General features: G+C 38.2%; 1 protein-coding gene across 1 annotated transcript in view; it reads left to right on the top strand.

Moving 5' to 3' along the window:
* The window catches only part of med24 (mediator complex subunit 24), a 72,068-nt gene extending 67,739 nt beyond the window's left edge, over positions 1 to 4,329 (top strand). The window contains exon 26 of the mRNA XM_043674629.1: positions 3,032 to 4,329. Coding sequence (XP_043530564.1) covers positions 3,032 to 3,148 — 117 coding nt within the window. The 3' untranslated portion in view covers positions 3,149 to 4,329. The remainder of the gene's footprint in view (positions 1 to 3,031) is intronic.
* Positions 4,330 to 14,031: the final 9,702 nt, after the last annotated feature.

Here is a 14,031-nt window from a genome sequence, read left to right as displayed (position 1 = left end):
GGCTCGATGGACCAAATAGCCTGCTCCTTTTTGCTGTTTTCTATGTTTATTCATCTTGTAAGTTGTGCAAGTGGAATGTATAATGAATGCATGTCATTGTTGCCAAAAATATGGACTAGAATTGAAGACATCCCACACAGAGTAGATCACACTTGGCAAAAAGAAATCTTCTGGCAAAACAAAGTGAGCTTGTAGCTGGTTTTAAGCTTAAAGTCATTACATTTGCTAACTCATCAAATCACTGCTGCGGAGAGGGAATTTGGTGTTAGTGAAAAACTGAGGTGAGACTGGAAGAAGGATTTCACCCTGAGGAAGATCCCCAAAACAAAATGCATCATTGGCAGATCATGGCGTTGGGCTGATGCCACTGACGTACAAATTTAGAGGCATTGGTTCATATCGCACCATGGTTAGTGGGATTTAAATTCAATTAATAAATCTAAAATAGTCTCAGTAACAATGACCTCAAGAGTTGTAATTAATTGTTGTAAAAATTTATCTGATACACTAACCCCCTTCAGAGAAAGCAATCTGTCATCTTTATCTGGTCTGGCCTACACGTGACCCCCAGACTCACAGCAATGTTGGTGACTCTCAACTACCCTCTGAAATGGCCTAGTTAACAACTCATTTTGAAGTGGATTGTAGATTGCTAAAAAAAAATGCTGGCCTTTCCAATGACACCCCATGAAAAATGAAAACAAGGACTAGCCACAATCCTGATCTTGAGATTGGAATGTGTCTTCTGAAAGCATTTTAATGGTTACATCATCACCAGGAGTGCATGTTTATCATATCTACTGAATGGACCAAATTAAACCCTGAGTCCAGTGCAGTTCTCCGAGCAACAGCGAAAGCATAATCATCTCCTGGAACAAGAATGTCTAATCTTACAGAAGGAAACCATGGTTGTTCAGAGTCTTAAATAAAAGATCTCAATGCCAAAATTATAAATTCTCAGTGATGTATTATCAGACAAAATCTTCAACAGGATCTCAACTGAATAGAAAGAGAACGCTTGCCAAGAGCAGGAAACTGTCATTTTGTTGACTACATACACAGAATGTTGAGCTGTGACCAAGTTGCAAAATTTCAAAATCTTTTGATTCAGCCAACTTAGCAAGGTTTTGATGTGTGTTTTTTAAAACTTATCATCAATTGGTTTTTAACTTATTTGTTTGATTACAAAAGTTTCTGCTATTCTTGGTATTCATGTTGCTGTGTGGTTCTATTTTATCATTTTTTAAATTAAAATTTATAACTAAATATTTCCACCTTCAGCTCCCAACAATCTTCGGCAGCTTCATCAATGATCTTCCCTCTGTCATAATGTCAAAATTAGGGACGTTAACTGTTAATGTTTAGCGCAATTCATGACTCCGTAAATCCTGAAACAGTCCATATCGCTATGCATTAAGAAGCAGACAATATCCAGGTGAAGCTGGTAAACAGCAAGTAGCATTCCTGCTACACCGGTGCCAGATAATGACCATCTCCAACAAGAAAGAATCTGACCGTCAGATGGCATTACGTTTGCTGGAACACTGTTATCAATGTGGAACAACCACATGCATACTGTGATTACAAGAGCAGGTTAAAGGCTCGGAGTTCTGCAGCGAATAATTCACTTTCTGCCTCCTCATTGCCAATTCATCAAGGCACGATTCAGGAGTCTGACTTGCCTGGATGGGTGCTGCTCCAACATCACTGGAGAAGCTTGATGTCATCCAGGACAGTGTAGCCCAATTACTTAGCGTCCCATCCACTACTTTGAACATTCACTCTCTTCGCCAACAACTCATCGATCTACAAGATGCACTGCAGTAATTCACAAAGGTTCTTTCAACAGCTCCCTCTAAACCCATAACCTCAACCATCTCAAGAGACAAGGCCAGCACAAATATGGGAACACCACCCTCTGAAAGTTTGCTCCAAGTTGCACACCATTCTAATGAGGAGCGGTATCATCGTTCCTTCACTGTTGCTGGATCAAAATCTAGAACTCCCTTTATAACTGCACTCTTGAGTCTCCCTACATGCTAAGAATTGTGGTGGTCCAAGAAGACAACTCACCAGCATGTCTGCCGAGACAATCCAGATGGACGATAAATGTTGGTCTTGATTTAGTTTTGACATGCTTCCCTCCAAGTCAGGGTTCAATCCCTACTCCAGTAATTTGAGCACTTAATGAAAGTCGATATTTCAGTGCAGTATTGTATGAGTGCTGTACTGTTGGAGGTGCTGTTTCTCAAATGAGATGCTCACCCTAAAGCTCCAGCTTGTCCCTGACTATATCAAATTCTGCAAAACAAGAAAAGCAGGATCTCTTGCCTGGTGTCCTGACCAACCAATGTGCTCTGAAAATTATCAGGTAATATTCCCAGTTTTGACGTTATGATGGAGGGAAGATTATTTATTTATGCATTTACTTGCTGTTTGAGAAGAATTTGCTATGCACAAATTGGGTGGTGCATTTCTTTTACATTGCTACAGTGATCCATTCCGGAATTAGTTCTGTGGTCCTTTGGGAGACCTTGAGGTTGTATATAATGTTTCAATAATTTAAATTCTCCTGTCTAAAGCTGACTACTATTTACTGTATGGGAATATTGGGTCATCTATTGTGATATGAACTTAAAAGGTTTCTCTTCATTTTTATTGTAAGCATGTGATGTATAACACAATCTTTTAATTTTAGTGCAGCATAAAGTAGAGAGTTTTTATGAAATTAGTCACAGAGTCACACAGCATGGGAACAACCTTCTTTAGAATTCAAACAACTTAAGTTTGAGTTTTGGATTTTCGAAAGCGCTCAGAATGCAGTGTACCTACTGAAACTGTGGATTTCCAAACTCGAACAAGCACTTAAAAAGGCAACTGGTTAACCATATATATAGGAGGAGAAATTGAGGTCTGCAGATGCTGGAGATCATGGTTTGGGTGTTTGCATATTCCAAAATGTTGAGTGTAGTCTTTTACACTTTGAATGTGCTCTCTCCTTGACATCAGTTTGTTTTTTTTTCTGAAACAGGTTTCTGAGTTGGTGAAACTACCTGCCATGTCTAAGCCAAAAACAGTACTGGCAATAACTGACCTGGGTCTTCCTCTAGGGCGCAGGGTAGCAGCAAAAGCCATTGCTGCTCTCTGAAGAAAGCCATTCATGTCAACTACTTAAACTCGAGTAGCTACAACATTCACGCTTCTAATCCAAATATTTGCACATGAAGGAAGTAGTCCTGGGAGCAGGAGAAACTGCAACAGAAATCCAGTTTTGCATCTTCCACTAAATAGTTTTTGCTGGAGTTATTCATTCTAAATTGTGGAAATAATTCTCCCCTCCCCCTTCAGGGAGCTACACTGACAAATATTGCATAGTATGGGATGAGGATTGCAATATTGCAGCCAGATCTTCAATCTGCACTCTTTCCAATAATTTCCTGTTGGGAACATATGTTTCTTCTGTTTACATTATTTGTGACAGTGCATGTTAATTCTCTGAATCTCTTCGAATTTTCTCTATTTAAGGAAGATTACGAAGTGTTGAAGGCATAAAATCACTAGAAATGTTCAGAACCCCACTGGTTATTGTAGTGGGAAAGGTCTGGGCGAGTTCTGATGAATCCAACAGCCTTTTCTTACCATTCCCTTTTTTTGGATTCTTTAGTACAGTATCACATGTCAGAGACATTTCAAAAGAAGCTGCATTTCGATATGGGATGTATGTGCGCATGCTGTTGAAGCTTTCTGTCCTGCACTCATCAGAATCACAAGGAGAGAAACAAATAACAGTGCACGACAAGAGGATGATTGTTTGCCAACCAGTCAAGGTCCTCTTCTTACATAGTCTAAATTGTTCCCTTGCGACTTGGTATTCTTCCGATTCTGTCCTGCTAGTGCAAAACAAGAAGCTTTGATAGTACGTCTCTCAATTTTATTAAGCATTGTTCAACTCCTGTACTACCAAGTGACTGTATCTATGTATGTGTATATACCTTTGGACAGTCAGCTGGAGCTCTAAAAATTGCTAAAATTTATTATGACAAATCTCCTTTTATAGGACTGTAACTTCACCAACAATTTGATCAAAAGCATGTTGATTATTCAATGGTGTTAGGGAGATTATGATAATAAGGCCTCTGCTGTTTGTTGGTTTATTTTCATCAATCTCAGCTTGCAGTGACTTCAAACATGAATTACCAAATTTCTGTTGGGCTTAATTGGCTGTTGAATGACCTTTTTCATTGCAGCATTTCTACCGAATCCATATCAATCAGCTCCAGGACAAAATGCACCAATCTAAAAATCACACAACACCAGGTTATAGTCCAACAGGTTTAATTGGAAGCACACTAGCTTTCGGAGCGACGCTCCTTCATCAGATGATTGTGGAGGGCTCGATCGTAACAGAATTTATAGCAAAAATTTGCAGTGTGATGTAACTGAAATTATACATTGAAGAATTGATTGTCTGTTAAGCCTTTCATCTGTTAGAATACAGTGATAGTTTCACTTCTTTCATGTGTAAATCACAAAACCCTTTTTTTAAAAAGAAACATATCTATTTCTTTCTTGTATCTGTTGGTTGAATCTCCCTCCTTTCTGCCTTACTTTCTATTCATCCATTAGATAAGGGTGTCACTGTCTAGGCCATTATTTATTACTCATCCTTAGTTGCCCAGAGAACAGTTAAGAGTCAACCGCATTACTGCAGTCGCATGTAGTCCAGATCAGATAAGGACGGCAGTTTCTTTCATTAGTGAGCCAGTGCGATTTTGTTTTTTTTAATAAATTTTATTTTTGTTTCCTCCCTTTTTTTTCCCCCCCCAATAATCAGCAATAGTGTCATGGCCATCGCCGAACCTATTTCCAGATTTTTATTGAAATTCAAACTCTACCATCTATTATGGTGGGATTCCAACCCAGAGCCCCAAGGCATTACCAGGTTCTCTTGGATTAATACTGGAAATGTGTTGCTGGAAAAGCGCAGCAGGTCAGGCAGCATCCAGGGAACAGGAGAATCGACGTTTTGGGCATAAGCCCTTCTTCAGGAAGGGCTCTTGGATTAATAGTCCAGTGGTACTACCACTAGGCCACTGCCTTCACCTTCCCCCTCCTTAAGTAGAGCTCCTGGAGGCAAGAAAGCTAAGAGATCAGCAATAGATATTTTACCCATAAACAAATTATATTCCTATATAAAATGTATATACCTATATAATTGACATATTGAATCATTAGGTGGTTGTTTGTGACCAGAGCAGATTTTTCGGTGTTGTAGACCTCATTGACTCTGAAGCATAAATGCTTCCAGTTCCTCTTTTGTTGCTGCTTTGATATGGTCCTTAAATATCTCTCTGACCTTATTTTTTTTCATTTTCCCTTGTTTTATTTGTTTCATCGCATTTTATGTCAGACTCTTGATCCCATCCATTGATGCTACTGTTATACATAAATCCCTGATTTCCCCTGTTTTATATCCAATCCTGATCCTACTATCTGAATCCTACTCTGCTCCTGTTAAGACCATAAGAAATAGGAACCACTAGCTTTCGGAGCGGCGCTCCTTCATCAGGTGATTGTGGAGGGCTCGATCGTAACACAGAATTTATAGCAAACGTTTGCAGTGTGATGTAACTGAAATTATACAATCAATCAATTCTTCAATGTATAATTTCAGTTACATCACACTGCAAATTTTTGCTATAAATTCTGTGTTACGATCGAGCCCTCCACAATCACCTGATGAAAGAGCGTCGCTCCGAAAGCTAGTGTGCTTCCAATTAAACCTGTTGGACTATAACCTGGTGTTGTGTGATTTTTAACTTTGTACACCCCAGTCCAACACCGGCATCTCCGAATCATGCACCAATCTAGAAAGACCACCTTAAAGAAGGAATTTGCAATCCACTTCAAGCTATGTGAATACAAACATTACTCAAATGCAATGCCATTAAAAGGCTGCAGCACAGCATTCAATGCCAATATAATCAAAGAAGCATATCACAAAGAAGAGGATGTGGTTTAGCTGTCCAGTTTGAAATTATTCAACTCTAATAGATTGTTAAGAGTTTTCATTGGATTTATACCTACCATATTTTGCTATTATTTCATGGTAGTTGTCCGATTTAATTTTATTTTGTCATGTTCCACATTAACTTTTTTATATCAATTTTTTTTTAAACACATTGTATGACTATGTTGGTTTAACCATTTTATAACATGCCTTGCCTTTATTATGTGAATTTTTCAATAATATTGCAAGAAAATCTGCAGTGGAATAACCTGCCCTCTAGATCCCCCTGTTTACCTGGTTGATGCTGACTGAACTGTGTTCATTGTAGTGCTCTTGGTGGATGGCAACCCAGTTATTCTATCGTGACTTTGACATCACAGCTCATTTCAATTTACTGGATAAGGAAAAAATTTGCAGCAGATCCTACTTTAACTAGTGGATTGTATGCACAGCAACTGTGGACTAAATTGAACACCATAATTGTGTTCCCCATATATCAATAACCACCACGCTCGACATTCAAGCTGGGAACAAAACACTTGGACAAGTTGCCAGGCAACTCTTTGTTGATTTGTAATTATCACCTTTTGGGCAGAAGGGACAATGGGAGCAACTTGGCGACTGGTGATGAAGGTTAAAAATGCAAAATGTTGATCAATCCTTCTTTTCTATGTGATACCATTATGCTTTACAACAAGAAAAAACACAGCAAAAGCAACTGTATTTTTTTTCTTGCTGATTTTGTGGCACACCAGTTGCAAGATTGAGTTATGCATCAATGACATGGCAATTATAATTGTTCCGAACTGTGTTTGGAAATTATTTTTTTCATTTAAAACTGTCAGTTTGTAATGAAATGGTAAAGTACTTTGACCTATGTAGCTATTCAGCTGCTTAATGAAATAAAAATATTGTTCATATTTACTTTTAAAGCTATTTTATTGCTTGCCACCATCTTATAGATTAACCTGATTAATAAGTAAAGATGTGAAGGTTTCTGATGTGAATGGTCTACAGCAATAGCTATGGTATTCATTTATCTAAGTTGTAATGAACTTAACTGAATATTTCCATTTTAATGTGTTAGCACCATTACCTTAAGCAGTAATTATAATGCAGATTTAGAAGCAGAATACCCAAAGGTTCTATCAATTTATTAACTATATAAAACCACATTTGAGAGTGTGGTAGAACAATTAATAGATTGTTGAAGTAGTAGTTGTGGGCTGGAGGAGTTTTAAGTGAAATGTACTTAAGGGCATTAATGTACTACAGGGACTGTGCTATTTATAATGCATGGCAAGGTAAATTGAGATGGCAGGACAGTAGCTTACAATGTAATAGATGAAATGTGGATATCTTGAAGCAATTTATACATGTGAAAACCTATTTCAACTATGACACAAGTTTCCTGTTGGTTTAAAAGATTATATATATATATATATTCCAGTGCTGCAGCACCATTTTTATTACCCAGGACCTTCAGTAAACAAGACACGTACAAAAAGAAACGTTATTTTCTATTTGGAAGTGACGGTACAGTTTGCAATGCCTGATTTAATGCTCATAAATGCAGTGCCCTTGCCTGATTCTCATTCTTCACCCTAGATAATGGGAATTCCTATTTTGTATGTGAAACTTGAACAAAGAATGATATTGTGTTTTAGAATATAACATTTACCCTATTAGCTTTGTGGTCATTTCACAGATGTCAGCTAACTTTGAAAGAAAGAAAGTAAAATATCATGGAAGTCCCATTTAGGCCTGACCAGGATAGGCACAGGAGATGTCTTAAATGACATTAGTGAACCAGATGGGCTTTTACAACAATTGATGATTGTTACCATTACTGAGACTAGATTTCAATTGCTAATTTCAATGTTCCTGTAGCATTAGCCTGGACTACTAGCCCAGTAACATTATCAATATACCTTCATTTACCCTGTACAGAGAAGAAACATAGATAATATTTCAAATTGTAAATATTTGTCAGAAACTGGCTGTTACCTGCCCTTTTTTGTATGTCTGCCTGACTCTAGATTGGCAATTTACAATGAGGGCGGCACAGTGGCTCAGTGGTTAGCATTGCTGCCTCTCAGTGCCAGGGACCCAGGTTCAATTCCACCCTTGGACGACTGTCTGTGTGGAGTTTGCAAATTATCTCAGTGTCTGTGTGGGTTTCCTCCGGGTGCTGTGGTTTCCTCCCACCGTCCAAAGGTGCACAGGTTAAGTGGATTGGTCATGTTAAATTGCCCATGGTGTGCAGAGATGTGCATGCTCGTTGGATTAGCCAGAGAAATGCAGGGTTATAGGGATAGGATTGCATCTGAGTGGAATGATCTTCGGAGGGCCGGTGTGGACTTGATGGGCCAAATGGCCTGCTTCTGCACTGTAGGGATTCTATGCTTCCATCATAATGAATTTTAAAAGGCAGTTATGTGTTCAAACAATTTCACCAAATAGACAAACCAGAAGATCTTCAAAATGTGTAGCCTTAACTCCACAACTAGAACGGCATAGTTACTGATTGTGAACTCGTTATTGTTAGCTCAACAAATGAAGCAAATGACTTGCCCACAGCAAGGAGCCCAAATAAATCACTGAGCTAAAGGATCAATTTATTCTTTTTGGTGGTTGAATGATGCCTTCTAGAAGTAGCCTGTCACTGGGAGTTGTCCCATGTGATTTTTCATGTCAGCCCAAATATGGAAATTGTGTTATTGACAGGTCAGTGTCGAAAACAATGCACCAATTCCTCAAGTGGATGTTACACTTTTGGCCTTCAGACATAAAAGGCAGAGATGCTTCTACTGAACCAAGTTGATATTTAGTGTTGGAATCATTTTGTCTTTGATTTATATGCATCTGTATGCTTCCAATTCTCATGAAGGTCAGTAAGTTAATGAAAACATGAAAGCTCTTTCGACATTGCACATCACGGCAAACATCAATATCTTTCTCTTAGTTAGAAATAAGCTGTCTCAACAATCCATTGCCTATTTTCTATTCTTAAACCAGCACTGAGTAAAATGGTAGTTATTAGTCGTTCCAAAGTGCACGTGGGTGGGGAGTTATACTGAAACCTTTGCATCATTTATTTTTCTCCTTCCAAATCACCATTTTAGCCAAATGTAAGAAAATGCATTGAATACATTTCCTTATTAATTGAAGCAGTTTAAGAACTTTAAGTACCTCTTATGAATATGTGCTTAAATTTTGAAGAATGACTTGAAATTCCAAAGAGGTGCTAGTCCATCTTAAACACTTGCAGCAAGAATTAGTGCCTTGATTCAACTTCACTTTAACAAAATTAATCAGCCGAATTGTGATTTATTTATTAAGACTGAAACACAGGCTGTCATCTCTGTTTTACCTACTATTTGCAAACGTTCTATTCTCAGACTTCAAAAGAATATGCAATGAGGTATTTCAGTAACCTCTTCAAAAACAATTACTGTCTTGTGATACAATCTGCAAATCTTATTCATTTCCTTTTATGATTGAGCAGATCAAGATTATAGTGTTGGCAGTGTTTATGTTTTTTTTTACAAATTTGTAAAACAAAGGAAATCGACGAACGGCTGTGGTAAAAGACACTGAGATTGAAGAGGATAAATCAGAAAAGACGGTAAGAGAATTCCCAGCCTCTGCTGTGCTCTTGTCAGAATATTTATACGGCTTGTCCAGTTCAGTTTTGGTCAGTGGTTATTGATAGATATGGATACTAGGGACTTAGTGACAGTAATGTTGCAGGTCACAAGGAGGTAGTTAGACTTGCTCTTGTTGGAGCTGGTCATTGCTTGGTGTTTGTGTGGAATGAGAATTACTTACACTTATCAGCCCAGCCGGTGTACTGCCCAGATCTTACTGAATGTGGGCATGCACTGCTTCGTTATCTGTAGAGTTAAGAATAGATCTGTGCACTGCGTGATCATTAATAAACATCCCCCACATCTGATGTGATGTGATAGGATTTAAAGTTGATGTTAATCAAATAGATTTTCTTTAATTCACTCATAGGGTTTGTGTGTCTCTGGTATGGCCATCATTTGCCTGCCATCAATTGCTTTTAAACGGTTCATACTAAACTCTATTTGATCCATTGCATTCGGAATGGTACAGCTGCACCTACACTGCTGTTAAAGAGTATTGACACATTTCCATGTTAGAATGGTGTGTGATTTGTAATGCACCTTGCAGAATAGACAAAAGTTGTTCGTCACAGTCATTATTATGATTATAGTTCACAAAGAACATGATCAGTTTTGACTTTAGGAAATTCAACAACTTTATCATTGGGATGAAACTTGAGAAATCAAGGATCGTGTCAGTAAGGGGTTGTAGAACAGCCAAAGTTGTCTGGAAAGGATAATTGCTGAAAAGGCAGAAAAAAAACTATTTGATTTGTCTTGTAAGTAAAAATTGAAATCAAGAAGCTTTTTAGGAGTGAATTTGCAGAAGTTATTTCCAGAGATAGTTTTTTTTAGGAGTTCTTCAGACTGATTAAAAGAGCAGCTGGAATACAAGAGACAACTAGATGATTGAATAAAATAATAATGTCTCAGATTTAGGAGAAAGCAAAAAGCATGATAGCTTATTTTCTAGCCAGAATATCAACTGGCACAAAAGGTTCAAAAAAGTGAAGCCATACTTGGATCCAAGAAGGAATGTTATATATTCTCAAATAGCTTTGTTAATACATTCAAGTCTCAACCAAAGAGGGCTAGTTTACAAGGTTTCATTTGTTGCAGAAAATTTGCAAGATGTGAAACCATGAGAGAATTCAGAAGATTGAGGAAGTGAAGATAATGACTTCAATTTTATCACCCTTTCATTAATAGAAGTCTCAATTTTCTTAAATCTGGAAGAGTTGTCATGAAATCGCTAATAGCTGTTATGGTGTCACAAGTAAGCAAGTATGCTTAAGCTGTTGTTTGTTATTGAGATGGTGTGCATAATAATTTGGTATTCATTATTTCTCTTCGCAGTGTCTATTATTTTGCATCTGTAGTTTTCATATTTGCAGCTTCTAGATTTATGTGACAGAAATTCTTTATATTACTGCCTCTCAAAATTTCCCTTTTTGTCAGTGTAGCAGTTTGGAATTCAGTGACCATTTTCCCATTGAAGGATTTTGACATAAAGGAGTTTTTAACATGTAGCCTGAGCAAAATTTAAGAAGTACTGAATGATGGGTGTCATTTGGCAAATGGGAAGAATTTGAAATATGGAATGGGTTGTCATTTTATGCAAATGCCACGATATGGTTTATTCATTGGCAATGTAAGGACAGCTTGTGCCTTAATGTTAACAGAAAGGACTTACATAAGCACCTGCACATCACAATCTCAGTACGGCCCAAAGTGCTTTACAGACAATGAAGTACTGTTGAACCACAGTCATTATTGACAATTAGTTGAGCTGTACTAATCAAGAAATACTTTTAGAAAGCAAGGAGCAAATGGGAAAGTTGCAAGTGAAGAGTTTCTGGTCTTGCAAGTGAGAGCTCACTGAATCAGGCTGGTCTAAACGAGTTTTTTTTCTTGTTTTCATACGTGGACAGAACCCACAATGATTTTGTACCAACAGTCTCATGTCTTCAGGTTGCATGAGGAGGCGGAGTAGTTAAAATTTCAGGACTGCGGGTGGGTGTAAGGGGAGCTGCAGATGTCAGGGGCGGGGGTTGGTGGATGGTGAGGTAGGGATAGGTGAACACAGAGGGTACGACCTGGAATAAAGCAGTTTATGCATTGAATGAACTGGTTTCTTGACTATTGTTAACTCAGTGTCTTCTAAGAGATTGTCAGAGTGTATTGGCATAAAGATACAAATATCCCTAATCGAGAACAGAAGGCAGTTACATTGTAACCTCCTCCGGTCCTATTGTCATCAATGCAGGACAGTGAGTCAACTTTCATGAAAAGCATGTGGGCACGCTGCCAAGCAAAATGTCAAACTAGTGAATCTCAGTGGATATTTGTGGGACACCCAAACTTTAACCAGTCAGCGTGGTTCACTGTAGCACACTATTTACTGAATCAGAAGCCCCCCAGGTTTTGGGTGGAGGGGGTGGTTGGGGGCTGGTATTAAGGGTTTTGTGGCTGAAACTTGTAATAAAGGCAGAGGCGATGTTCTATATTCTTTGTCAGTGATCAATGCTGGAATCCTTTTGACCAATCCTTCTGTGACAGTAGTTTCTAATGTGTGATTGTGCTGTGTAATCTGGCTTTAATCATGATCCAGCCTGCTATCCAATAGAGGAGCTGCACTAATCTGATTCAATGAAACTTACATAGCCTTAGAAGTAAACATACATTTTCAAGCCTAAACACGTGCAGGGAACTGGCTGAGGCAGAAATACCTTTATTTTTGAGATGAGGAATTGCAAAGTTTGCAATGAGTACCATTTATTTAACTATTTCATGATTAAACTGTCACTTCACAGCCCATGTCTCAGTCTGATCACATGTTTATTAAATTTTTCTTTCAAGGATGCAAGTTTGTGTTTAGAAGTGAACGTTGTCGTCCAGGAAGGTGAGGTACACAGGCAACGGTTCTCTGTTTCACATTTGAGTCTCATGATCATTTACCATGATATTAGGGAGTTAAAACCAGTCTATAGCTATAAAGGGCAGCATGGTGGCTCAGCGGTTAGCACTGTTGCCTCACAGCACCAGGTACTTGGGTTCAGTTCCAGACTTGGGCAACTGATTGTGTGGAGTTTGCACATTCTCCCTGTGTCTGTGTGGGTTTCCTCCAGGTGCTCCAGTTTCCTCCCATTGTCCAAAGATGTGCAGGTTAGGGTGGATTGGATGTTAAATAGCCGAAAGTGTCCAGGGATGTGTAGGGTAGCCATCGGAAATGCAAGAATAGGGTGAGAGGATGAGTCTGGTTAGGAAGCTGTTCAGAGAGTGAGTGTGGACTCATTGGGCTGAATGGCCTGTTTCCACACTGTAGGGATTCTATGATTTCTATGAAGTGCACTAATGATTGGAGATGATGAAGGCAATTGAAATATTTAACATAAAGCTGATAACATTAACATTTTAACTACTCTCTTTTACTACTTTAACATTTAAACTTTGCTAGCAGAAGGTCACACACACACACATACACACACACACACATGCACCCCTCCCCATTTTTCCTTTATCCCCCTGATCTCCCAGGCTATTTTAAATCAAAGGTGGTGCTTTCTCACACATTGTTAACTCATGCATTTCTTCGATGAAATGAAAATTGCAAATAAAGATAAATGTTCCCATACCTACCTGTTATTCTACTTTACAATATCTGAATGAGTTTACACGATCACTTTGGCAGACAGAAACTTTCAGATGACTAGTCAGTCAATAACTGATAGACATAGTGAGCACAGTGGAAGTAGAAAAGGTGCAGATAGATTTAAGTGTAGATCAGATTACAACTGAAATGTCAGAGTAGAACTGAAAGTAGCACTCTAAATATTGCTGCCCCAAAGAAGCTGAATATGTAATTTATGATGTGAAATTGGTCTATTGTCAGAAACCAAAAAGAGAACTGCAGCTCAGATTGCAGAGCAACTTACCACAATAGGTTCCAGGTACAAAATTGATATTTGTGATTACAAAATAACAAAGTATAAAAATACCAGCTTGATGGTAGTGGATGCACTTCACCTTTGAGTTATATATTGCTGTGTGTGATAGTTAAACAGCAGATCGTGTGATCTGAAAACTAGTTCTTCACTGAAATAATGATTATTTACCTCAACTTGTCAATAATTAGTCACCAGTTGTAGAAAATGCATAGTATGGAAAGAATGCAAGAAAGTAAGAGATTATCACATTTCAACAGCATCCTTTCATATTTTATAGAAGCCTCTCAACACAAATTAATTAAAATACAGCAATTTTTTGCAGGCAAACACAGCGACCATCTTCTACACAGCAAGGTCACTCAAACAAGTGACTAGTTAGTCTCCTTTGTTCATGTTATCTTCCAAATAGTCAATGGTGTGCAAGAAAGATGCTGTTAGCCAT

Source organism: Chiloscyllium plagiosum, chromosome 33 (assembly GCF_004010195.1).
Source record: "Chiloscyllium plagiosum isolate BGI_BamShark_2017 chromosome 33, ASM401019v2, whole genome shotgun sequence".
Lineage (NCBI taxonomy): Eukaryota > Metazoa > Chordata > Chondrichthyes > Orectolobiformes > Hemiscylliidae > Chiloscyllium > Chiloscyllium plagiosum.
Note: the sequence above shows the minus strand (reverse complement) of the source record. Positions and strands in the feature narration are given on the sequence as shown.